We start from the raw sequence: 24294 nt of genomic DNA, 5'->3' as shown, positions 1-24294 counted from the left end.
TATTTACGAAACGATTTAATTCTCTTGACAAAAAACTAAACTGCAAGAGTCCAGACATTACAGTAGGAAATTATATGCTCGATGGACTCTATTTCCGGTATATTGCTGTCCCATCTACCAACAAAGGCCCCATTGGCATTCGTATCAGAATTCTTAGACTGCGTCTATCCAGTCCTATTAATATGTTGCTGTCGCATCTACCGACAAAGGCCCTTTAGCATTCTTGTCAGAATCTTTAGACTGCGTCTATCCAGTCCTATTAGTATTTTGGTAGCCCCCATTTCTAGTTTTGGCCATAGGGCCTTTGATACTTTTCTATTCAGTCTACTTTATACATCACGAACTTATCCCGAGTCTATAGAAAATTGATTTCAACAAACATACAGACAGACATAGCTTAATTTATAAGGACAGAGACTCTCTTAATCCTCTCCGCTTTCTAAAAGGAATCCGAATCCTTAATTTACGAAACGATTTAGATGATATTAAAAGAGCAAAATTTTCAAAACATACATATCTGTCAGAATTGTTGAAGATTTCCTCAAAAACAACTGCCGTCTTTAGAACTTAAATACCTACAGGTCTGGGAATATACATATATGTATGTTTCTATATATAAACGGACTGACAAATTTATGCACAAAAGGTGAAGGGTATAAAAACATAATTTACTACTTTTTTTCTACAGAAAAAAAAAACAAATTTACTTTATTAAACTAAAAATTAAAAAAATAAATTTAGATAAAATTAACTAAAAATAAATTGAAATAAAAAAACACAAAGATAATTTTTTTTATTAAATAAATATTATGCTGAAAACTATTTATTTTATTTTTTCTTCATTAATTACACAAAAAATACATTGTAGCTAAATAGAAAGATAAATAAATACGAGTTAAACAACAAAAATCCAAAATAAAGAATATAGTTTAGCAACTAATGATATATAAATAAAGGTTTAAAGGGGGGAGGGAAGTTTCTGTTTTGCAAATAAATTTCTTTATTTTAATTTTTTTTCATTAATTTGTAATTACTACTCTAAAACCAAAGTTTCAATGCTGCTACTGCACTGCCACTGCAATAATAATTGCAGAACAGAGGGGCGGCATTTGCCAGGGACTTAGAGTGTTTAAGGCATGATTGTATGAAGTTATTCCTTGAGGATAAGTTCGACGAAGGCGGTATCGAGATCGTCGCCAATATCCTTGTATCTTTCCTTCTCCAAGACAAGGTCGTCTATTTAAATTAAGAGAAAAATAAAAAAAAAAATAAAACAAAAAATAAAATTAATAAATAAAATAATTTAAACAATAAACATAAAAACAATTTTCCTAAATTACAAAACTTCTTGTTCAACAAACACTTGTCTGACATTAACTTGTTCGGGACATTTTAACAAAAACTTTTTTTTTTTTTAATAAAATATAAAATTTACCTTTTTTGTAGCAAATAAAAAATAAAGCTTGTTGTTGTAAAGCATCAGCGCAGCTGTTATAAATTCTGGAGCTTAAGTTTTGTTTTAGTTTTTGTTTTCATTGTTAATAAAATAAAAAATTTGCTAGACTTTTGTTTAAGTTAAAAAAAATATATATTTTATAAAATCATGCTTATGAAAAAAAAACATAACAGTTTGCATAGCTTTTTGTTTGTTTTCTGGCAGCATAGTGTTAGCGATTGTAATAATTGTTTTCCGATGTTAGATTATTTCACAAAAAGGGTCATTTAACACGTTCAAGATGCGGGTGCTTCAGCTGGGGCGGCTTCTGCTGGTGCGGGAGCAGCTTCCGCGGGTGCTGGGGCAGCTTCTGCAGGTGCTGGGGCGGCTTCTGCGGGTGCGGCAGCAGCTTCTGCAGCTGGTGCTGGTGGTGCAGCTTCCGCAGGAGCAGCACCTTCAGCAGCAGGAGCTGCAGCATCAGCGGGTGCGGCTGGTGCAGCAGCACCTTCAGCAGCTGGAGCCGCGGGAGCAGCAGCACCCTCAGCAGCAGGAGCCGCTGGTGCAGCAGCGCCATCAGCAGCAGGAGCCGCGGGTGCAGCACCTTCAGCTGGTGGTGCGGCTCCCTCGGCTGGTGGTGCTGGAGCAGCACCTTCAGCCGGTGGAGCAGCACCCTCAGCAGCTGGTGCTGGTTCAGAGCCAGGTGGTGGAGGTTCATAATTCTTAACGAATGGTACTTCAGCACCTTCTGGTGGCAAATCAATGGCATATTCAAATGGTGGTGGAGGTGGTGGTGGCGGTGTTGGTTCCTTAGGTGGTTCTGGAGCAGCTGCTGCTTCTCCCTCGGCAGCTGGAGCGCCTTCAGCAGCACCCTCAGCAGCAGGTTTAGGTGAACCGCCTCCAGCAGCAGCTGCTGCAGCAGCGGTGGCTTCAGCTTCAATAGCAGCTGCTGCGGCAGCTTCCGCTTCAGCCTTGGCCGCTTCCTGGGCGGCAATTTCTTCGGGTGTAGGTGTGGGCAATTTTGGTGTAGGTGGCTTTGGATTGCGTGGTGTATAGAAAGGTTCTAAACCTGGAATCAAATCCATAAAAGCCAAATCCAAACTGTCTCCAATCAAACAATAACGTTCCTTTTCAACAATGATATCGTCTTTTATGTTCATAATCCCAATTTTATTTGTTTGTTAATTTTTAATTTAAGGTTTTTTTAATGATTTTGTTTTTGTTTTTACAATATGAAGCACAGAAGCAAATTATAATTAAAATATGTTTTATAAAAAAAGAAGAAAAGAATGAAAAAAAAGAAGTTATAGAGGGAATAAAGAGCGAGATAGAAAGAAAGTATAGAGAGTAGTAGTAGTAGTAAAGCTAAGAGAATTGAATTTAACGGAAATTCAAGTAGGAAATAGAGAAAATTCGGGATACTGGGGCCAATAAGACATAAAACAATAGAGAGAAAGAATGGGAAACACTGACATGTTTTAGGGGAGAAGTTTATAGAAAATTAGTCAATATTCGATGAAATGAATGAAATTTTCAATTCACACACATTTTGTTGGCATAATTTAGAACAAAAAAATCACAGCTTTATTGTACAGCATTTGAAGAGAGTGAAGAGATTGTTTGAAAATAATTAATAATTAAGGCAGCCTTTTTAAGCTGGTGGAGCTTCGGCAGGTGGAGCAGTTTCAGCTGGGGCAGGAGCTGCACCTTCAGCTGGTGGAGCGGGGGCAGCAGCTTCAGCAGGTGCTGGGGCAGGAGCACCTTCAGCTGGTGCTGGCGCTCCTTCAGCTGGAGCTGAGGCAGCAGCACCCTCAGTTGGAGCTGGGGCAGGTGCTCCTTCAGCTGGTGCTGCTCCCTCGGCTGATGCAGGAGCACCCTCAGCAGGTGCTGCTCCCTCGACTGGTGCAGGAGCACCTTCAACAGCAGGGGCTCCTTCGGCTGGGACTGCACCTTCAGCTGGTGGTGGTGGCTCTTGACCAGGTTCATAATTCTTAACATATGGTACTTCAGCACCTTCTGGTGGTAAATCAATGGCATATTCAAATGGTGGTGGAGGTGGTGGTGGGGGAGTTGGTTCTTTGGGTGGTGGTGCAGCAGTTTCCGCTGGTGCACCCTCTGCGCCAGGAGCAGCTCCTTCTGCAGTAGCCGCCGCATCTCCCTCACCAGCCGCTGCAGCTGCTTCGGCAGCAGCTTGAGCCTCCGCGGCTGCCACAGCCTCAGCTGCAGCAGCTTCTGCAGCAGCCACTTCTTCAGCTGTTGGTGTTGGCAGTTTTGGTGTTGGTGGTTTAGGATTACGATCAGTATAGAATGGTGGCATTCCCATCAATTCGACAAATGTTGCATCCAAACTGTCGCCTATAATGGCGTAATGTTCTTTTTCCGTTATAATTTCATCTGCTCGGCAGTATTTAAGTTTTTATCATTTCATGGCGTCGTCGTAGATCGTTTTACATAGAAAAGGTGTGGTAGTGGTGTACATGGTAGTTGAGGTGTGACATAAATTTTTTGGTTTTTAAATCAAGGGTTGGGTCGCATTTCGTTTTTTTTTTTATTTATTAATTTTATTATTTTATTTTATGGTTAGCAGAGCATTTATTTATTGTTATTAGGCAGGAGAGCGTAGTAATATTTTAATAAATTCAAAAATAAGAATAAAAAAATAAGAAAATTTTAATTAAAATGAAGGAATTTTAATAAAGAAAGAAAGGAATTATTATTTTTTAACTAATCTTTTAAAAAAAATGGCCAATAAATGAACTTTATAGGAAGAGTAATGATTGAAAGAGGAAGTTGGAAAATTGCACTTCTTTTAAGGAAAATCAAAAACAGTTAAAACAGTTTTCATGTACATAAACTTTTTACAAATAAAAACACAAGTACAGTTTACATACATACATCTGTTAATAGTCAAACTTATAATTTAGTGTGTAGTTTAGAATAGAGTACACTCTGTAGTCCAGATTATAGTCCACTTTGTGGTCTAGTCAATAGACAATTGCCAAGTAATTATAATAATCTATAGTCTTGTTAATAGTATTACATATATTCTAGTATTTGGTCTAGTCTATGATCTTCTCTATAGTTTAGTCTATATTCTAGTCAAGTCCATAGTGTAGTCTTATATCCTAGTCTAGTTTAAAGTGTAATCTATAGTTTAGTATATATTCATCTTTAGCCTAGTCTATTGTATATTCTTTAGTCTATAGTTTAGTCTGTAATTTTGAGATTAGTTGTCTATAGTCTAGTATGGAATTTAGTATAATGTCATCTATAATCTAGTCTGTTATGTCTACAGCTTAGTCAATATCCTGGTCTATAGTCTAGTCTGTGTTATAGTCTAAAATCGGCTCTATCTATAGTTTAGTCTATATTATAATATAAAGTTTAGTCTATGGTCTAGTGAATAGTCTAGTCCATACTCTAGTCTATACTCTCGTCTATAGTCTAGTCTATACTGTAGTTAATAGTCTGGTCTATAGTCTTGTCCTTAGTCTAGTCTATCGTCCAGTTTATAGTCTAGTTTATAGTCTAGTTTATAGTCTATAGTATATTTTATCGTCTAGTCTATAGTGTAGTCTATAGTGTAGTCTATAGTGTAGTCTATAGTCTAGTCTATAGTCTAGTCTATAGTCTAGTCTATAGTCAAGTCTAGTCTATAGTCTAGTCTATAGTCTAGTCTAGTCTATAGTCTAGTCTATAGTCTAGTCTATAGTCTAGTCTATAGTCTAGTCTATAGTCTAGTCTATAGTCTAGTCTAGTCTATAGTCTAGTCTATAGTCTAGCCTATAGTCTAGTCTATAATCTAGTCTATAGTCTAGTCTATAGTCTAGTCTATAGTCTAGTCTATAGTCTAGTCTATAGTCTAGTCTAAAGTCTAGTCTATAGTCTAGTCTATAGTCTAGTCTATAGTCTAGTCTATAGTCTAGTCTATAGTCTAGTCTATAGTCTAGTATATAGTCTAGTCTATAGTCTAGTCTATAGTCTAGTCTAGTCTATAGTCTAGTCTATAGTCTAGTCTATAGTCTAGTCTATAGTCTAGTCTATAGTCTAGTCTATAGTCTAGTCTATAGTCTAGTCTATAGTCTAGTCTATAGTCTAGTCTATAGTCTAGTCTATAGTCTAGCCTATAGTCTAGTCTATAATCTAGTCTATAGTCTAGTCTATAGTCTAGTCTATAGTCTAGTCTATAGTCTAGTCTATAGTCTAGTCTATAGTCTAGTCTATAGTCTAGTCTATAGTCTAGTCTATAGTCTAGTCTATAGTCTAGTCTATAGTCTAGTCTATAGTCTAGTCTATAGTCTAGTCTATAGTCTAGTCTATAGTCTAGTCTATAGTCTAGTCTATAGTCTAGTCTATAGTCTAGTCTATAGTCTAGTCTATAGTCTAGTCTATAGTCTAGTCTATAGTCTAGTCTAGTCTAGTCTATAGTCTAGTCTATAGTCTAGTCTATAGTCTAGTCTTTAGTCTAGTCTATAGTCTAGTCTATAGTCTAGTCTATAGTCTAGTTTATAGTCTAGTCTAAAGTCTAGTCTATAGTCTAGTCTATAGTCTAGTCTATAGTCTAGTTTATAGTCTAGTCTAAAGTCTAGTCTATAGTCTAGTCTGAAGTTAAGTCTGTTGTCTGGTCTAGCCTGTAGTCTTGTCTATAGTCTATTATAGAGTTCAGTTAAACATATAGTTTAGTCTACAGTCTAGTGCATAATCAACTTTATATTCTACTTTTTAGTTTAGTCTATTGCCTATTGTATAGTCTAGTCTAGTTTATTGTGTAAACTTTAGCAAAATTATTTTTAAATTTTTTATTATTCTGAAAATACTTTTTATTTTTTTTGTGCAAACTGCAGCGAAATTTGTTTTTGTTTTTTTATATTTGTTTTGTAGTTTATTTTTGTAAATAATAGTTATATATAAATAATAATTAAAAAAAAGTAGTTGTAAATAATGAAAATATACTATATTGTTGTTGTTTTTTGTTTTAATTTTTTTTTTTGCAAAATAATTACTATTTTAATATCTTTAGAAATATATTTTAAAAGAAATACATTAATAAAGTATAAATTATTATATGTATTATTATAAAAATCAAAAAATTGTTTTTTTTGTTTTGTTTTAAGAAATTAATTTGCTTAAAAAAGGAATGCTAGTTTTTTTATAAATCTTGTTTTTTTGATTGCTTAGTTGTCATAGTAATAATTGGAAGTGTGTGGGGGGGGGTTTTTTCTAAAGAAAAAAATTTTGATTTAAACAAAAAAAAATTAAATAACTTAAAAAATATTACACAATGAAATTAAAAAAAATGGAATTGTATATTTTTACAACATTTAAAAAAAAAAAAGAAAAATATTAATACAGGAAAAATACATACAAATCTTAACCAAAAAAAAAGAAAAGAAAACAAAATTAGAAACTTGTTTTGTTTAATTTTTCATGATAGAAAGAAAGAAAAATATTTAAAATTTACTGGCAAATACTACAAAAGTTTAGATTTTTTATTTTTGTTTAAATGGAATGCTTTTTTTTAAACAGAGAAATTAAAAAAAGAATGTTTAATGTGATAATAGAAGAAAGAAAATACCGCGGCTTGTATTTCTTTTTTTTTAAATTAACATCATAGAAGTTAAAATATATAATTAAAGCAAACTTTAAAGTAAATCTCTTTAAAAGAATTGAGAATTTAAGTTTAGGCTGCATTTTCTTTAATAGTTTTCTTTTTTTTTTCTTTTCTTATTACAAAAAAAAAAAAAATATTTATAAAAAGGAATCATTTAAATTTGTCTGTCTGTCTTGTTGTTGTTGGAATTAGGTTTTATTTTAATAAAATTTAAATGAAACCTTTTGGGCTAGTATGGTAGTTTTGTTTTTTTTTTCTTTTTGTTGTTGTTGTTGCAATAATTATATAATGTTATTAATAATTTAAAAGTGTGTGTTTTCACATATTTTGAATATCATGCAGAGTGGCTTCCATTTCTTCTTGTAATAGTTTATTTTTGGAGCGTTCGTTCATCAAGTCATCTGATTAAGTTTAATAACAAATGTTATTTAAACAACAATTATGTTATTTTTTTTTTATTAAAAAAAGGCAAAACAGCAGCAGCAGGACATCACACAGGATATTAATTGAGTTTTGGTTTTTTTTTAGCAGGTTTTTTTTATTAGTAAAAACAACATAAAACAAAAGGTTTTTTTTGGCAGGCAGGCAAGTTTGAAAATTTAAGCGTTTTTATATAAAAAAAATAAAAAATAAAAAAAAATTATTAATAAAACATAAAAAATTAAAAAAGAAAAATTAAATAAAAATTAAAATAAAAAATACTTAAATTTTTAGCTAAAAACACTAAACAAAAGGATAAATTTCAATTTTTCCTACTCAAATTAAACTTTTTTTAAACTAAAAGTTTTTATTTTTATATTTAAAAAATAATAAACTAAAAAAAATCCTACTTTTTTTCTAAAAATTTAAAAAAAAATGTTTTCTTTAAAGTTTAAAAAAATCTTAAGAAAAACTTACCTTCGAGCCTGTCGACTTCCTTTTGCAATTTTTGAACGGAACGTTCGGCGAATTCAGCACGAGCTTCAGCCTTTATATTTTAAATAAATAGAAAAAATTGTATAAGTATTTTGTTTACTACGAAAAAATAGCTTGAAAAACAAAACTTTTTCTTTAAAGAAACTAAAGACCATATATTTTTATATAATATAAAAGATTTATTTTGTTCAATTATAAGTTCAAAATAATTTTTAAGATTTTATACAAATTTTAATAGAAAATTCTGTCTTTATTTTCTTTATAAAAAGTTTTGTTTTTTTATTGAAAAAAGATAACATAAGCTTCCCAAAATTATTTTTTTATAATAATAATTTACTACCAAAACCATTGTTAAACATACACATTTTTAAATTCACTTTTTGTTGTTTTTTTCGTTTTCAAAATTCTATTATAAGATTAATTAAAATTAAAACAAGCTTAAAGCAATATTATAAAGTTAATATTTAATGCATAAAGAGTCAGTTCATTAGTGTTGTATTCTGTCTCTGTTCTAATCTATAAACTAATCTATAGTCAATACTATAGTCTAGTCTATAATCAAGAATAAACTAAATTCCATAGTTTAGTTTATAGGATAGTTTATAAGCTAGTTTATAGTCTAGTTTATAGGCTAGTTTAGAGTATAGTCCATTATCCTGTTTGTAAACAATTCTATAGTTCTGTTATAGTCTAGCTTAGAGTGTTCTGAATAGTCCATAGACTAGTCTAGTCTCTTGTCTAGACTATAGTCTACCCTAACTATTCTATAGGCTTTCCTATAGTCTAGTAGTTTACAGTGTTATACATAGTATATAGACTAGACTAGTATTTTGTCTGGCTGATAGACTAGTCTTGCCTCTTGTCTAGCCGATAGTATTTCCTATAGTCTAGCCTATAGGCTATTCTATAATCTAGCTTTTAGACTAGTCTACAATCTATTTTTTAATCTATTCTAGTGTAAAGTCTAGTCTCTAGTCTAGTTTATAATCTAGTCTACAATCTACTCTATAGTTTAGTCCATAATCTAATCTATAGTATAGTAAACAGTCTAGTGTATAGTCTAGTCTAGAGTCAAGTGTATAGTCTTGTCTATAGTCTAGTCTATAGTCTTGTCTATATCCTAGTCTATAGTCTAGTCTATAGCCTAGTCTATAATCTTGTTTATAGTCTAGTCTATAATCTTGTCTATAGTCTAGTCTATAGTCTAGTCTATAGTCTAGTCTATAGTCTAGTCTATAATCTAGTCTATAATCTGGTCTATAGTCTAGTCTATAGTCTAGTATATAGTCTAGTCTATAGTCTAGTTTATAATCTAGTCTACAATCTAGTCTATAGTTTAGTCTATAATCTAATCTATAGTATAGTAAACAGTCTAGTGTATAGTCTAGTCTAGAGTCAAGTGTATAGTCTAGTCTATAGTCTAGTCTATAGTCTAGTCTATAATCTAGTCTATATTCTAGTCTATTATCTAGTCTATAGTCTATTCTATAGTCTAGTCTATAGTCTAGTCTATAGTCTAGTCTATAGTCTAGTCTATAGTCTAGTCTATAGTCTAGTCTATAGTCTAGTCTATAGTCTAGTCAATAGTCTGGTCTATAGTACAGTCTATTACCTAGTCTATAGTTTGGTCTTTAGTCCAGTCTGTAGTGTAGTATATAGTCTACTCTATAGTCTAGTCTTTAGTCTATCCTGTAGTCAAGTCCATAGTCTAGGTTATAGTCAATAAAAAAATCAAGTCTTTAGACTAATTATTCATATAGAAAAGCTTATAACTAAAGCAATAGATAATATAATTTAAGCTTTAACTAGCATTTAAACAAAAAATTAAACATGCATTATAAAATATTAAAACTAAACAAAATACTAAATAATGCTGTAAAAAAAATAAAACAATAAAAATAAATAATTAAATATATAAAAATATCGTTCAAGTTGCTATTATATTTAACATTACTTTGTCATACTTTACTATGTATTTAGTTTAATACACTGTTTTACGTTTAAGATATTTAAATTTTATTTTGGAGGGGATTTTTTTTTTGCTTTTTTTAATCCTATAATAAAGAAATTATTAATTAAATTATTATATTAACTACTCAGCTAATATAAGCAATTATGGTTTTTTTGTTTTTTTTTTTAATTTGCTTTTGTTTAGAAACAATTCTTTACAATTTGTAGTAAACTTACTATGGCTAAAGTTTCTTTTTCTTTTTTCATTTCCTGTTCGATAAGACTTTGGGCTTCACGGGCCTAAAGTAATGTTAAAAGAAAACATGAGTATTTTTGTTTTTTTAAGAAAATTTTCTTTACAAAACAACTACCGATTTGAGTTTAATTATTTAAAGTACTTTTGTTTTCGCAAGACCAAAATTAGAAAAATTAAATTCCAAATACTTAACAAGATTTATAGTAGATTTATATGTATGCATATTCACATTCCTTTTTATTTATTACATTCCTGCTACAGAAAAAGGTTTTGTTTAATATTTTATTAGAAAAAAAATGATCTCTTGCAATCAATGCACAAAAAGTTGTTTTCAATTTTACATTTAGGCAACAAAAAAAGTGTACATTACTTAAAGAAATTTAAATGAGTTTAAAAAGAGATACAAGGTGCTTAATTAAAGAGTTTTGTTGTTTTCTTTTTTTTAATCTTTGGTTTTTGAATTTCTTATAATTTATTATAAATACTCATGTTTCTTTGTCATGACTTTATCTTTTAGAAGGGTCCGTGTTATGGTTAATTTTATTTCAAAAAAATAAAAAGAAAATATCAAATAATTTTTTTTAGATTTATACATTAACAATAGGTTTTGCGTTTTTTTGTTTAATTAAATATTTTCATATGTACATTTTTTATTAAAATTGAGAATAACAATTTGTGCAATTTAATATTTTCTTTTTTCTTTTGTTTTTTTTTTTTTGTTAATTAGGAATAAGGTTCTATGTTTTATAGGATTTTAATTATAATAATTTCTATGTTCATAGCGATTATATGTAAACTAAAGGGTAATTAGAGGAAATCTAAGGGATATGCTTAGACTATATAGAAGAATTGGGTTTTAAAAACGTATCACAGTTTTAAACCTTCCCTGCTTATTTTCTATTAATGCCTTCCACAAAGATGCCTTAATGGACTTTAACAATAGTCTAGTAAATTCTATAGTCTAGTCTATAGTTAAGTTTATAGACTATACTATAGTCTACTCTATAGTCTGGTCTTTAGTCTAGTCTATAATCTAGTCTAGTTTGTAGTTTAGTCTATAGTCTTGTCTATAGTCTAGTCTATAGTCTAGTCTATAGTCTAGTCTATAGTCTAGTCTATAGTCTAGTCTATAGTCTAGTCTATAGTCTAGTCTATAGTCTAGTCTATAGTCTAGTCTATAGTCTAGTCTATAGTCTAGTCTATAGTCTAGTCTATAGTCTAGTCTATAGTCTAGTCTATAGTCTAGTCTAAAGTCCAGTCTATAGTCTAGTCTATAGTCTAGTCTGTAGTCTAGTCTATAGTTTAATCTATAGTCTAGTCTAAAGTCTAGTCTATAATATATTCTAAAGTCTAGTCTATAGTATAATCTATAGTCTAGTCTATAGTCTAGTATATAGTCTAGTATATAGTCTAGCCTATAGTCTAGTCTATAGTCTAGTCTGTAGTCTAGTATATAATATATTCTATAGTCTAGTCTATAGTATAATATATAGTCTAATCTATAGTCTAATCTTTAGTCTAGTCTATAGACTAGTCTATAGTCTAGACTATAGTCTAGTCTATATTCTAGTCTATAGTATGATCTATAGTCTAGTCTACAGTCTAGTCTGTAGTCTAGTCTAAAGTTTAGTCTAGCCTATAGTCTAGTCTATAGTCTAATCTATAGTCTAGTCTATAGTCTAGTGTATAGTCTAGTCTATAGTTTAGTCTATAGTTTAGTCTATTGTCTAGTCTATAGTCTAGTCTATAGTCTAGTCTATAGTCTAGTCTATAGTCTTGTCTATAGTCTAGTCTATAGTCTAGTCTATAGTCTTGTCTATAGTCTAGTCTATAGTCTAGTCTATAGTCTAGTCTATAGTGTAGTCTATAATCTAGTCTATAGTCTACTCTATAGTCTAGGCTATAGACTAGTCAAGGCTATATTCTAGTCTATAATCTAGTCCATAGTCTAGTCTATAGTTTAGTGTATGGTCTAGTCTATAGTCCAATGTATAGTATAGTTTATAGTCTATACTGTATCTACAGTATAGTCTATTCTATATTTTAATCTAAATTCTATTCTGAAACTCTAATACTAAACATTACTACCATCACCAAATTAAATAATATAAACTAAATATTTTATAACTTATAAACTAAAAACTACCACACACACCACCTTAAAAACTATTAAAATAAGTGAAATGAAATCGTTTATCGATTCGATACCTCTTTTAATTGATGATCCAAAACTCTGATTTGTGTTTCAAAAGTTTCCTCTTTTTGTGTGGCCTTTTTTTTATTTACGTTTAAGTTAAATAAACATTTAAATAGGTGGTAACGTGTTGGATTGATTGATTGATAGGTTGTTGGTTGGTGTGGTTTTGGGGTGTAATAACAACAACACATATAACAAATATGTTTTTTGGTTGGCAGCAATGTGTTTTTTTTTTTGCATTTAACAAATTGTATTTGCATACAAAAATATGGGTTAATTTTCAAAAAGCATGCACAATTAGGAGAAGTTATAACCACAAGCAATAAATTTTAGATTTATCGTTGGCAAAAATGCGTTTCAAAAATTTGTTTGTTGATTAATTTTTTAATTAACAAACAAATTTAGTATTTTTTCACAAAGCAGCAAACAAAATATGAAAATAAAAAAATGCAAAATTTATATTAAATTTTATTAATTTTTTAATTATATATAAAAAAACATCGGTAGATATTTTATAAATATTTTATAGTTTTTTATATAAATATAAATATAAATATAAGATAAGGGTTAAAATATATAATAATTATAAAAGGATAGATAAAAGATGATTAAAAGAAAGAAAGAAATAAAGAAGTGAAATAAAAATGAGCAATTTAATAAAAATCAAAAAAGAAATGTTTAACGGTTTTGTGCGTTTCTTCTTTTTTTTAAAGTTTTTCATTAACAAAAACATTAAAAAGAATTTTCATATTTTCTTTTTGTACATCCAACAACAATAAAAACATTTATGTAATATTTTTTTTCTTGGTTAGAACATTTAAACCAAACCCCTAGACTTTGGGAGAACCAATATTATTTTGTTATAGAAAAATAAATTGGTTCTAGAGATTAAAAAAAATTCATTCATTTTAAGACATTCTTTTCAATACTTGTGTAGAGTGTAAAGAAAGTGTTTTCTTTTTTCTTTTGGGAAGTTTGTTACTTTTTTTGCATCAGCTTTTCTTATGTCAATAATAAGAAAAGTGATTGAGTTTTCATTTCAGATATATACCTCCTTGAGACGGGTGTTCAAGGTCTTGATTTGGTTCTTGTATTCTTCTTCACGTTGGTTAGCCTATTTATTGTTGTTGTTTATTTTTGTGGTTTTTACAGCAGGTGTTGGTCGGTCGGTTGGATTGGGGATATAGTTATTTTTTGTATAATATACAATGTTTTATGGAAGTTAATGGAGTTTTTGTTGGATTTGATATTTATAAATGTAAGTGGTACAAGTAGGAGTAGATGGTGTTTTATATATTTTAAGAGGAGTAGGAATAAATAAAAAATATAATAGTTAATAAATAATATATAATGAACATAAAGAATTTTCAATGAAATCTTAAGTTTTTAAAAGGAAATCTTTTAAAATAAGGAAATTTAAAGTGAAATTTTATAAAATTTGTTGAGATTAACTAACTAGAACTGAACTAGCACAGAACTAGAACTGAACTAGAACTGAACTAGAACTGAACTAGAACTGAACTAGAACTGAACTAGAACTGAACTAGAACTGAACTAGAACTGAACTAGAACTGAACTAGAACTGAACTAGAACTGAACTAGAACTGAACTAGAACTGAACTAGAACTGAACTAGAACTGAACTAGAACTGAACTAGAACTGAACTAGAACTGAACTAGAACTGAACTAGAACTGAAATAGAACTGAACTAGAACTGAACTAGAACTGAACTAGAACTAAACTAGAACTGAACAGGAACTACACTACAACTGAACCAGAACTAAACTAAAACTGAATTAGAACTGAAATAGAACTGAACTAGAACTGAACCAGAACTGAACTAGAACTGAACTAGAACTGAAATGGAACTGAACTAGAACTGAACTAGAACTGAACTAGAACTGAACTAGAACTGAACTAGAACTGAACTAGAACTGAACTAGAACTGAACTAGAACTGAACTAGAACTGAACTAGAACTGAACTAGAACTGAACTAGAACTGAACTAGAACTGAACTAGAACTGAACTAGAACTGAACTAGAACTGAACTAGAACTGAACTAGAACTGAACTAGAACTGAACTAGAACTGAACTAGAACTGAACTAGAACTGAAATAGAACTGAACTAGAACTGAACTAGAACTGAACTAGAACTGAACTAGAACTGAACTAGAACTGAACTAGAACTGAACTAGAACTAGAACTGAACTAGAACTGAACTAAAACTGAACTAAAACTGAACTAAAACTGAACTAGAACTGAACTAGAACTGAACTAGAACTGAACTAAAAGTGAACTAGAACAGAACTGAACTAGAACTGAACTAGAACTGAACTAGAACTGAACTAGAACTGAACTAGAACTGAACTAGAAGTGAACTAGAAGTGAACTAGAAGTGAACTAGAAGTGAACTAGAACTGAACTAGAACTGAACTAGAACTGAACTAGAACTGAACTAGAACTGAACTAGAACTGAACTAGAACTGAACTAGAACTGAACTAGAACTGAACTAGAACTGAACTAGAACTGAACTAGAACTGAACTAGAACTGAACTAGAACTGAACTAGAACTGAACTAGAACTGAACTAGAACTGAACTAGAACTGAACTAGAACTGAACTAGAACTGAACTAGAACTGAACTAGAACTGAACTAGAACTGAACTAAAACTGAACTAGAACTGAACTAAACTAGATGTGAGTTAGAACTGAACTAGAACTGAACTAGAACTGAACTAGAACTGAACTAGAACTGAACTAGAACTGAACTAGAACTGAACTAGAACTGAACTAGAACTGAACTAGAACTGAACTAGAACTGAACTAGAACTGAACTAGAACTGAACTAGAACTGAACTAGAACTGAACTAGAACTGAGCTAGAACTGAGCTAGAACTGAACTAGAACTAAACTAGAACTGAACTGGAACTAGAACTAAACTGGAACTGAACTAAGTTTTACTTTAAAATATTTCAAAACATTTTCAAATTCTTTCTTAAGATTTCACTAAACAATTATATTATATTACAATATGAAGTTGATAATTATTTACAAGTTTGATATAAAATTTGCATACTGACCTTTTCTTCAGAAACTTCGAGGGATTTCAAGTTGTTACCAACGACGCGGAGTTCTTCTTCAAGTTCAACAATTTTGCTAAGAAAATTTAAAAGTTTTCAATTAATATAAAAAGAATTATACAAATGTTTATAAGTTAATGTAAAAAAAAAGTAAAATAAATAGATAAAAGAAAGTGTTTAATTCTAATTTTTTTTTAACTTTTATCAAATATTTTAAGTTTTTTTTACAACAAAAATAAAAAGAATTAATTAATAGTTAGTTTTGAACAACAATAGCAACAAACCTTTCAGCAAGTTCAACTTTTTCCTCAGAACGTTCTAAATCTTGTTCCATGAGGACTAGTTTTCTGGCCACCTTTATATTCGGTTGTTTTTTTTTTTTTTTTTTTTGGTTAGTTTATGGTATTTGAACAAAGAAAACATGGCAAGGCATCATCACATCAAATACACGAGCAAATCCCATTAACAAATTGTTTTAATAATTACAAATATTAAAGAATTTGTAATTAAAAACATATTTGTTAAGAAATTGTATTTGTTATGGTTATAAACAAGTTAGCACACACAGGAGCAGGGTATTTTTGTTTAAGGTTAGAGCAGCGCATTTAAAACATAACAAAATTTAATTTTGTAAATGTTTTATAGAAAGCATTCAAAAAATAAAACAAATAAAAAATAATATATTAGTTAAAGAAATTTCATTTAAGGAAATTATTTAATTACAACTTGATTTTTATGGAGAAAAAATGTGAATGTAATTATTTGTTTGAAAACGATTTTCTTTTACAAAAAACTAATGAAGTAAAATGTTTTTTTTTACAAAATTTTATACATATTTATATTAAACAAAAGAAAAACAAACATGCTTTTGCTATAAACTAAAAGTTTATTATTCACATTTTTTTATACAAAAACAAGTTGTTAATAAATTATTTATAAACAAAATAAACTAGCTAGCTAAATTTTTCTTTAATTTTTGAGGTTAGGTTTTTTTTAAATATAAAAAATAAAACAACAATTATCATATTGAATTGGTTTTTTTAGTCCAGGCTTTTTAAACGTCAACATTGAAAAATAAACATTTTATTTTCTAAACCTACTTTTCTCCTTGTTCGGCACGTTCTTCAGCACGTTCCAAATCAGCTTCAACCATGGCCAATTTACGGGCAACCTTTTAATATTCATATGTGTAAATTAAATAACAAAATTTTCACACAATTCAATGGTGGTTCAAATATAATGCGCGTTCAAAACATTGCAGAGAGGTTGTTTGGTGTGGGGTAAAACAAAAAGTGGGGAAAATGAAACAAAACAAAAAACATTTATAAGTAAACATGAAAATTCTTTCCAGGTGGGTGGTTTGTGGCAGGCAAGTAACGCAACATCCATCAACAACATTAACAGAAATATAAACGCTGATATTTTGTTTTTCTTGGCAACAATCAATGATGATGATGATAAACAATGTAGCAGAGCAGCGTTTAACATACAATTATAAATTAAGTAACACTGCTTGTTTTTTCTTTACATTTTTCTTTGTGTTTACAGCAGCAGCAGTAGCCGTTTGGTTAATAGCATTAGTTGTTTATAGGTTTATTGGGAGCACAGCTAGCATCTTAGCTGTTGTTATGGTTTATGATTTACATGATGTACAAATTACACATAGTAGTATTTTGTTGAGAGAAGTGAGGTGAGTTTTTTGTTTAAAGAGTTTTATTGAAAACTTGTGCTTAAATATTAAGATATTTCTTTTTTTTAATGGCATAACCTTAAAATAATATTAAAAAATATTTCCTATTTTTCTTTTTAATTTTAAATATTGATTTTATATATTTCTTAGCATTTTCTTAGAGAGTTTAAGAGTTGTTTTGAGTTTGTTTTTAAGCTTAGTAATTTAAAAAATAATAAAAAATGTTCTTGAAAGTTTAAAAAATTTTAAAATAAAATTCCATTAATTAATATTTTAATGACTTTATAATTGATTCAAAATAGTCGTTCCATTTTGTAAAAATTCTAGCCAATTTTAGATAATTTTAAATAAATGTTAAATTAAATTCAAACTGAACTAAAACCGAGCAAGAACTGAACTAGGACTGAGCTAGAACTAGAATTGCATTGAACTGTAACTACACTTAACTAGAATTGAACTAGAGCAGAACTAGAACAAAACTAGAACAGAACTAGAACAGAACTAGAATAGAACTAGAATAGAACTAGAACAGAACTAGAACAGAACTAGATAGAACTAGAACAGAACTAGAACAGAACTAGAACAGAACCAGAACAGAACTAGAACAGAACTAGAACAGAACTAGAACAGAACTAGAACTAGAACAGAACTAGAACAGAACTAGCAAAGAACTAGAACTGAACTAGAACAGAACTGAACTGGAGCAGAACTAGAACTGAACGAGGACAGAACTGAACTGAACTCGATCCTGAACTGAACTCGATCCCGAACTGAACAAGAACTGAACTAGAACTGAACTAAAACTGAACTAGAACTGAACTAGAACTGAACTAGAACTGAACAAAAACTGAACTAGAACTGAACTAGAACTGAACTAGAACTGAACTAGAACTGAACTAGAACTGAACTAGAACTGAACTAGAACTGAACTAGAACTGAACTAGAACTGAACTAGAACTGAACTAGAACTGAACTAGAACTGAACTAGAACTGAACTAGAACTTAACTAGAACTGAAGTAGAACTGAACTAGAACTGAACTAGAACCGAACTAGAACTGAACTAGAACTGAACTAGAACTGAACTAGAACTGAACTAGAACTGAACTAGAACTGAACTAGAACTGAACTAGAACTGAACTAGAACTGAACTAGAACTAGAACTGAACTAGAACTGAACTAGAACTAGAACTGAACTAGAACTGAACTAGAACTGAACTAGAACTGAACTAGAACTGAACTAGAACTGAACTAGAACTGAACTAGAACTGAACTAGAACTGAACTAGAACTGAACTAGAACTGAACAAGAACTGAACTACAACTTTACTCGATCTAGAACTGAACTAAAAAAGAACTAGAACAGAACTAAAACTAGAACAGAACTAGAACAAAACTAGAACAGAACTGGAACAGAACTAGAACTAGAACAGAACTAGAACAAAACTAGAACTGAACTCGATTCCGAACTGAACTCAATCTAGAACTGAATTAGAACTGAACAAGAACTGAACTAGAAATGAACTAAAACTGAACTAAAACTAAACTAGAACTGAACTTAAAATAAACTAGTTATGATCATATTTGCTTCAAGTAAAATAAGGCAATTTAAGAGCAGAAAAATTTTCGCTTTACAATTTAAGGCAATATTTTTCCGTTCCAGGGCGAATTCCAAAAAGCTAAGGAAATAATAAAATATAACGACTTTTTTTTGTCTTAAAAAAGTTTCACGAAATGCAAAAAAAAAATGGTCCGAGAAGTGAATGAGACAGTCTTTAGTATTCAGTCCGACCTTTAACTGTAGTTTGCAATCAGAGAAATAAACATTTAAAAATTTGCTAAACTCAGCGAAAAAAAAAGTATAAACAATAAATCAAATAGAATGTGTAGATCTAATATATTTATAATTAATATTAATATACTTTTTAACACCTTGTCATTTTTAATTAATAATAAAAAAATAGAAAACAAAAACTTTGCGCTCTGTGATCTAAAGCAGATAATTTTTTTATTTATAGTTAACAACAAGAGCAAAACCTTTACTATTCTTATGAAACAAAAAGTATATTTATACAAATATAAATGTATGCCTATAAAATGTGATCATTAATGTGCAGTTAGAGCATTCCTTTACTTTTATATTTTAATAATAGAAAATGTAAAGGTATTAAATGTTTAAAAACAAAAAAATAGTTTTGAAAAATTTGGAAATTTTTTAAAGATTTTAATTAAAGTTAGCAATGTTGCCATTTGGGTAATGTTACTTTATGTCTTTAATTTATAGTAGCCTCCAGTAGGTTAGTGGTTAGTGATCTAGTCTGGTAGACTGGAGGTGGTGGGTTCGATTCCCATCCGTGGCACTGGTTAAGGAGCGCACAACAGGCCCGATAGAGGCCTAGTCGTATTTCTTCGGATTTGATGTGTATACATCCTCCTTTCAAACTAACTAACTAATTTATAGTATATAGATTAAATTCTTTTAAATATTGGCTTTAGCTAAATCAATAATTAACTAATTAACTATTTGTGGTTATTGCAATAAAATGCAAAATTTATAATGAACTGGCCTCTACAATAAAGTATTTTTAAACTACTTTGTTTTAAATTCAAACAATTTTAAAACTAAACAATTAAATATTATTAATTTCAATCTTTGTTTTATTTTTATTTATATAGAAAAAAGTGAAATTTATACAATTTAAATGAATCATTTCAATCATTACTTCATTTGGCTATGATAACAAGAAACATATAAATCAAAATCAAACATAGTGTATAATGTAAGAGGTACGAGGTAGTACTAGTAGTCCAACCATTAAAATCTATATAAATAATGAATATATATGGAATTTATCTACACACAGCTGCTAAGAGAGCTGTTGTTAGTGGTCAATCATTCATGGCCAAATATAGTATTTTTGTTGTTGTTTTTTTTTTTGTTCCTCTTAACATATGCATGTTTAAGATTTGTTGTTATTTTTTGCATATTTTTTTTAAATACAAACATGAAAATATTTTCTTAAAGCACATACAGCTCCAGAGCTTTCTTTTACTTTATTGTTTATAAAAATTTTTTAAATAAAAAAAAACAAAATTTCAGTCACTCAACCAACCAACTAACGAGCCAGTCATTCAGTTCAGTTATCAAGTGGTGTGGTGGTATGAATCATTTAATAAACAAATTTTTGTATGATTGTTTCAAGAAATATTTGATGATGATACTTATAAACAGTAAAAGAAAAAAATTTGTTGCTTTTTTGAAAATTAGGTAACAACTTTGTTGTTTTTTTTTTAAATTCCCAGAATAAATTTTTACTCAATTATGTTACATATAAATCGAAAAGGGAGGGAAGGTTATGTATTTACTCATATACTTTTTGATAAGTTTGTGTCGAAAAGAAGTCATTTATTAGGGAGTTTTTCTTTATTATTGATAAGCAACTTTTATTTATATACTTTGGGGGAAAAAGTTGACGTCATTATTAGAAAAAAAGTATTATAAACAAGTATTTTATAAAGAAATTACTATTAACAAGCATTATTTGTTTATTTAAGGCTTTTAAAGAAAACATGAAACATTGCGGTTAATGTATTCAGTGAAAAATATTTGTCCAATTCACAATCGATGTCGTATCGTTGTAAGTCATAATAAAAATTTCCAACGAAATTTTTTGAAATAAAAACAATTTAATAATAAAAAAAAAATTACGACATACAACGTTACAACCTACAACACCAATTGTGAATTGGACAATAATTGAATAACTTTATTTGTTTTATTAAAATAAATTTCTTTAAAATTCTTGAGAAATAAATAACAATTGAATTTTTATGCTCAAGTGAAAAGCTAAATCATTCGTGTTAAATTTATGACAAATTCTTATAAAAATTCGTCAACTATAAACATTAGGCTTTAAGGTTTGAATATAACACAGGCGATGATGTTAACGTTTATCGCTATTGGGATAATTTTGAATTTAATAAGGGCCAACGCTAACGTTTCTTTTTGTATGAAAATTTTGCATTCAATTTGAAATAAAAAGATTGATTAAAGAAAATTCAGTTGTCATGATAATGGGATCATCGCTCAGGAACGTATCGAATCATATTCGGCCAAAGATTGGAAACTTCAAGACAACTTAAATGACTCTATAAAGCTTTAAAAAGAGAGTCCTCGAATCTTCATTTAAATGACCTCTGTAGAAGTTGTTACGGTGAAAACGAAAAGGAAATAGTTAACCATCTTCATAACATCCTTACTACTTTGTTGGAGTTAGAGAAAAGCGACGTTACTTGTAAAATTTCCTACAATTCAAAAGCCCTATTAATGTTTTATCATAGATATGTTAATTTCCAGCTTAGGTTAGTTCTATTTAGTGTTAGTGCTATTCACCCCTATTGCCAATAGAAGTGATGATTTTGATCCCTTGAAGTTTTCATTTCTCTCTTGTGAACATGTTGTGAAAAATTCATTCTCAATAGTTGATTTTGTATGAAACAGCTGTTCAATATTTACAAAATTCTATCAACAACTTCCACAACAGGGGAGTCTTTATCATGACAAAAAAAGTTCGTGAACGAAAAAAGTGAAAAAGGAATATATTTTACGTGAAATTATGATTGGCGATAGCTGTTATTGAAATCATAGATTTGAAATTCTAAAATGTTTTTGGTTACCAATCTATAAAATTAGTGACAAAATATTGTCAAATATTTTTATTTCACGATCTTGAGACCAGTAAAGTTGCAATTACTTTTAGAATTCATTCTCCAACACATTAAAGAGTGATTCTCAAGTAGACATTAGTTCCTTTCTAGTCCCATGGAAGCGCTTTAAAGAGTAAATTTGCGAAAATTTTAATTAATGCAAAATGTTAAACATCTTGCTATCAAATGACTCATTATAACTTCCTTGTATATTTTGCATATTTTTTAATAAAAATGACAAAATCGTTTAATATTTCAAACCTTTTTGAGCTGTTTAGTTATAACAATGAATCACGGTTTAATAATTTTTTTTTTTAATTTAAATGTAAAAGATATTAACAAAATTAATAAATATAAGGGACAGTTAGTTGTTAAACAACTATATAATTTGACAACTATTACGTCAGTGTTTTAATCTAATTAAAAAAGTAAAAAAAATCATATATTATGTCAGCAAATTAATGGTATGTAGCAGGCATGGATACTTCGGTACTTTAGTACTTTTTGATTTCCTACAACACTGGGGGGAACTTATTGGATAATTTTTGTTTTATAAGTAGTCGATAAAGTAGTTAGTCCGTAGACTTATGACTAGAACATAGTCTAGTCTATAGACTAGCCTTTGGTTCAGTTTAGTCTATAACCTAGCCTTTAGTCCAGTCTTGTTTCTAATCTAAAGCCTAGTCTATAGACTATTCTATAGTCTAGCCTTTATTCTAGTCTTTAGACTATACTATAGTCCATTCTATAGTCTAGTTTAGTCAATAGTCTAGTATATAATCTAGTCTGTAGTCTAGTCTATAATTAGTCCATAGTCTATAGTCTAGTCTATAGTCTAGTCTATAGTCTATTCTATAGTCTAGTCTATAGTCTAGTCTATAGTCTAGTCTATAGTCTAGTCAATAGTCTAGTCTATAGTCTAGTCTATAGTCTAGTCTAGTCTATAGTCTTGTCTATAGTCTAGTCTATAGTCTATTCTATAGTCCAGTCTATAGTCTAGTCTATAGTCTAGTCTATAGTCTAGTCAATAGTCTAGTCTATAGTCTAGTCAATAGTCTAGTCTATAGTCTAGTCTATAGTCTAGTCTATAGTCTAGTCTATAGTCTTGTCTATAGTCTAGTCTATAGTCTAGTCTATAGTCTCGTCTATAGTCTAGTCTATAGTCTAGTCTATAGTCTAGTCTATAGTCTAGTCTATTGTGTAGTCTATATTCTAGTCAATAGTCTAGTCTATAGTAGTCTATAGGCTAGTATGTAGTTTAGTCTATAGTCTAGTCTGTAGTTTAGTCTATAGTCTAGTCTATAGTCTAGTCTATAGTCTAGTCTATAGTCTAGTCTATAGTCTAGTCTATAGTCTAGTCTATAGTCTAGTCTATAGTCTAGTCTATAGTCTAGTCTATAGTCTAGTCTATAGTCTAGTCTATAGTCTAGTCTATAGTCTAGTCTATAGTCTAGCTAGTCTATAGTCTAGTCTATAGTCTAGTCTATAGTCTAGTCTATAATCTAGTCTATAGTCTAGTCTATAGTCTAGTCTATAGTCTAGTCTATAGTCTAGTCTATTGTGTAGTCTATTGTGTAGTCTATAGTCTAGTCTATAGTCTAGTCTATAGTCTAGTCTATAGTCTAGTCTATAGTAGTCTATAGGCTAGTCTGTAGTTTAGTCTATAGTCTAGTCTATAGTCTAGTCTATAGTCTAGTCTATAGTCTAGTCTATAGTCTAGTCTATAGTCTAGTCTATTGTCTAGTCTATAGGCTAGTCTATAGTCTAGTCTGCAGTCTAGTCAATAGTCTAGTATGTAGTCTAGTCTATAGTCTAGTCTACAGTGAAGTCTTTATCAATATCAATTTTCCATGACTGGCCTAATACAATAAAGATCGTCAAACTTGTATAATAGTTAAACTATAGACATTTTCATACGTTCACAGGTTTTTAAAAACCTAAAAGTCATTATTTAGTGTAAAATTTTATAAAACAAATATTTGATTGATAAAATAGAAAAAAATAAATAAATTGATAAAGTAATAAAATGAAAAAAAGTAAATAAGTTATCAGTATTACAAAGTTCCCTTTAATAAAACAAACTCTCAAGAACTTTTCTTCTATTTGAGAAAAAAAACGCACTTAAACTCAAACTCTCTTACTCTTTACTCTCTTTGTTGTGTAATAATGCTCCATTTGTTTTTCTTTTAAGAAATAATACAAAATTCAATATAGATTTTTTGCTTTTTCATTATATGAAGATCATTGTTTTTTTTTAAATCTTTATTTAAATATAATTTTCTTTATAATTAAACTTATTTTAGTTTATAGAAAAAAAAAATAAATTTAAATTATAATAATTAAAGCAAAAAAAGGGATTTTTTTAATATAAATATGCTGAGAATAAATATGTTTTTATAGACAATAATAATAATAATTAAATTTGAAAAAAAAAGAAAAAAAAGACACTTTACCAAAA

General features: G+C 29.4%; 2 protein-coding genes across 16 annotated transcripts in view; one reads left to right on the top strand and one right to left on the bottom strand.

The window, feature by feature from the left end:
• The window catches only part of LOC111678819 (tropomyosin-2), a 61780-nt gene that overhangs the window by 3597 nt on the left and 33889 nt on the right, over nucleotides 1–24294 (bottom strand). For 2 of the 15 annotated variants that reach the window (XM_046950260.1, XM_046950252.1), the window contains 5 exons: nucleotides 16543–16613; nucleotides 15443–15518; nucleotides 13413–13475; nucleotides 7941–8010; nucleotides 983–1236 (listed from right to left, as the gene is read on the bottom strand). In XM_046950260.1, the coding sequence (XP_046806216.1) occupies nucleotides 1151–1236; nucleotides 7941–8010; nucleotides 13413–13475; nucleotides 15443–15518; nucleotides 16543–16613 (366 nt within the window). In that variant the 3' untranslated portion in view covers nucleotides 983–1150. Of the gene's footprint in view, nucleotides 1–982; nucleotides 1237–2990; nucleotides 3827–7032; nucleotides 7445–7940; nucleotides 8011–12372; nucleotides 12436–13412; nucleotides 13476–15442; nucleotides 15519–15726; nucleotides 15798–16542; nucleotides 16614–24294 lie in introns of those variants that run through there. The other 13 variants (XM_046950259.1, XM_046950251.1, XM_046950262.1 and 10 more) reach the window with 10 other exon arrangements.
• Nucleotides 1–24294, top strand: part of LOC111678816 (zinc finger protein 568) — a 65926-nt gene that overhangs the window by 32688 nt on the left and 8944 nt on the right. The gene's annotated exons all lie outside the window — the stretch shown is intronic.

The sequence above is a fragment of the Lucilia cuprina genome, chromosome 4, assembly GCF_022045245.1.
Source record: "Lucilia cuprina isolate Lc7/37 chromosome 4, ASM2204524v1, whole genome shotgun sequence".
Lineage (NCBI taxonomy): Eukaryota > Metazoa > Arthropoda > Insecta > Diptera > Calliphoridae > Lucilia > Lucilia cuprina.
Note: the sequence above shows the minus strand (reverse complement) of the source record. Positions and strands in the feature narration are given on the sequence as shown.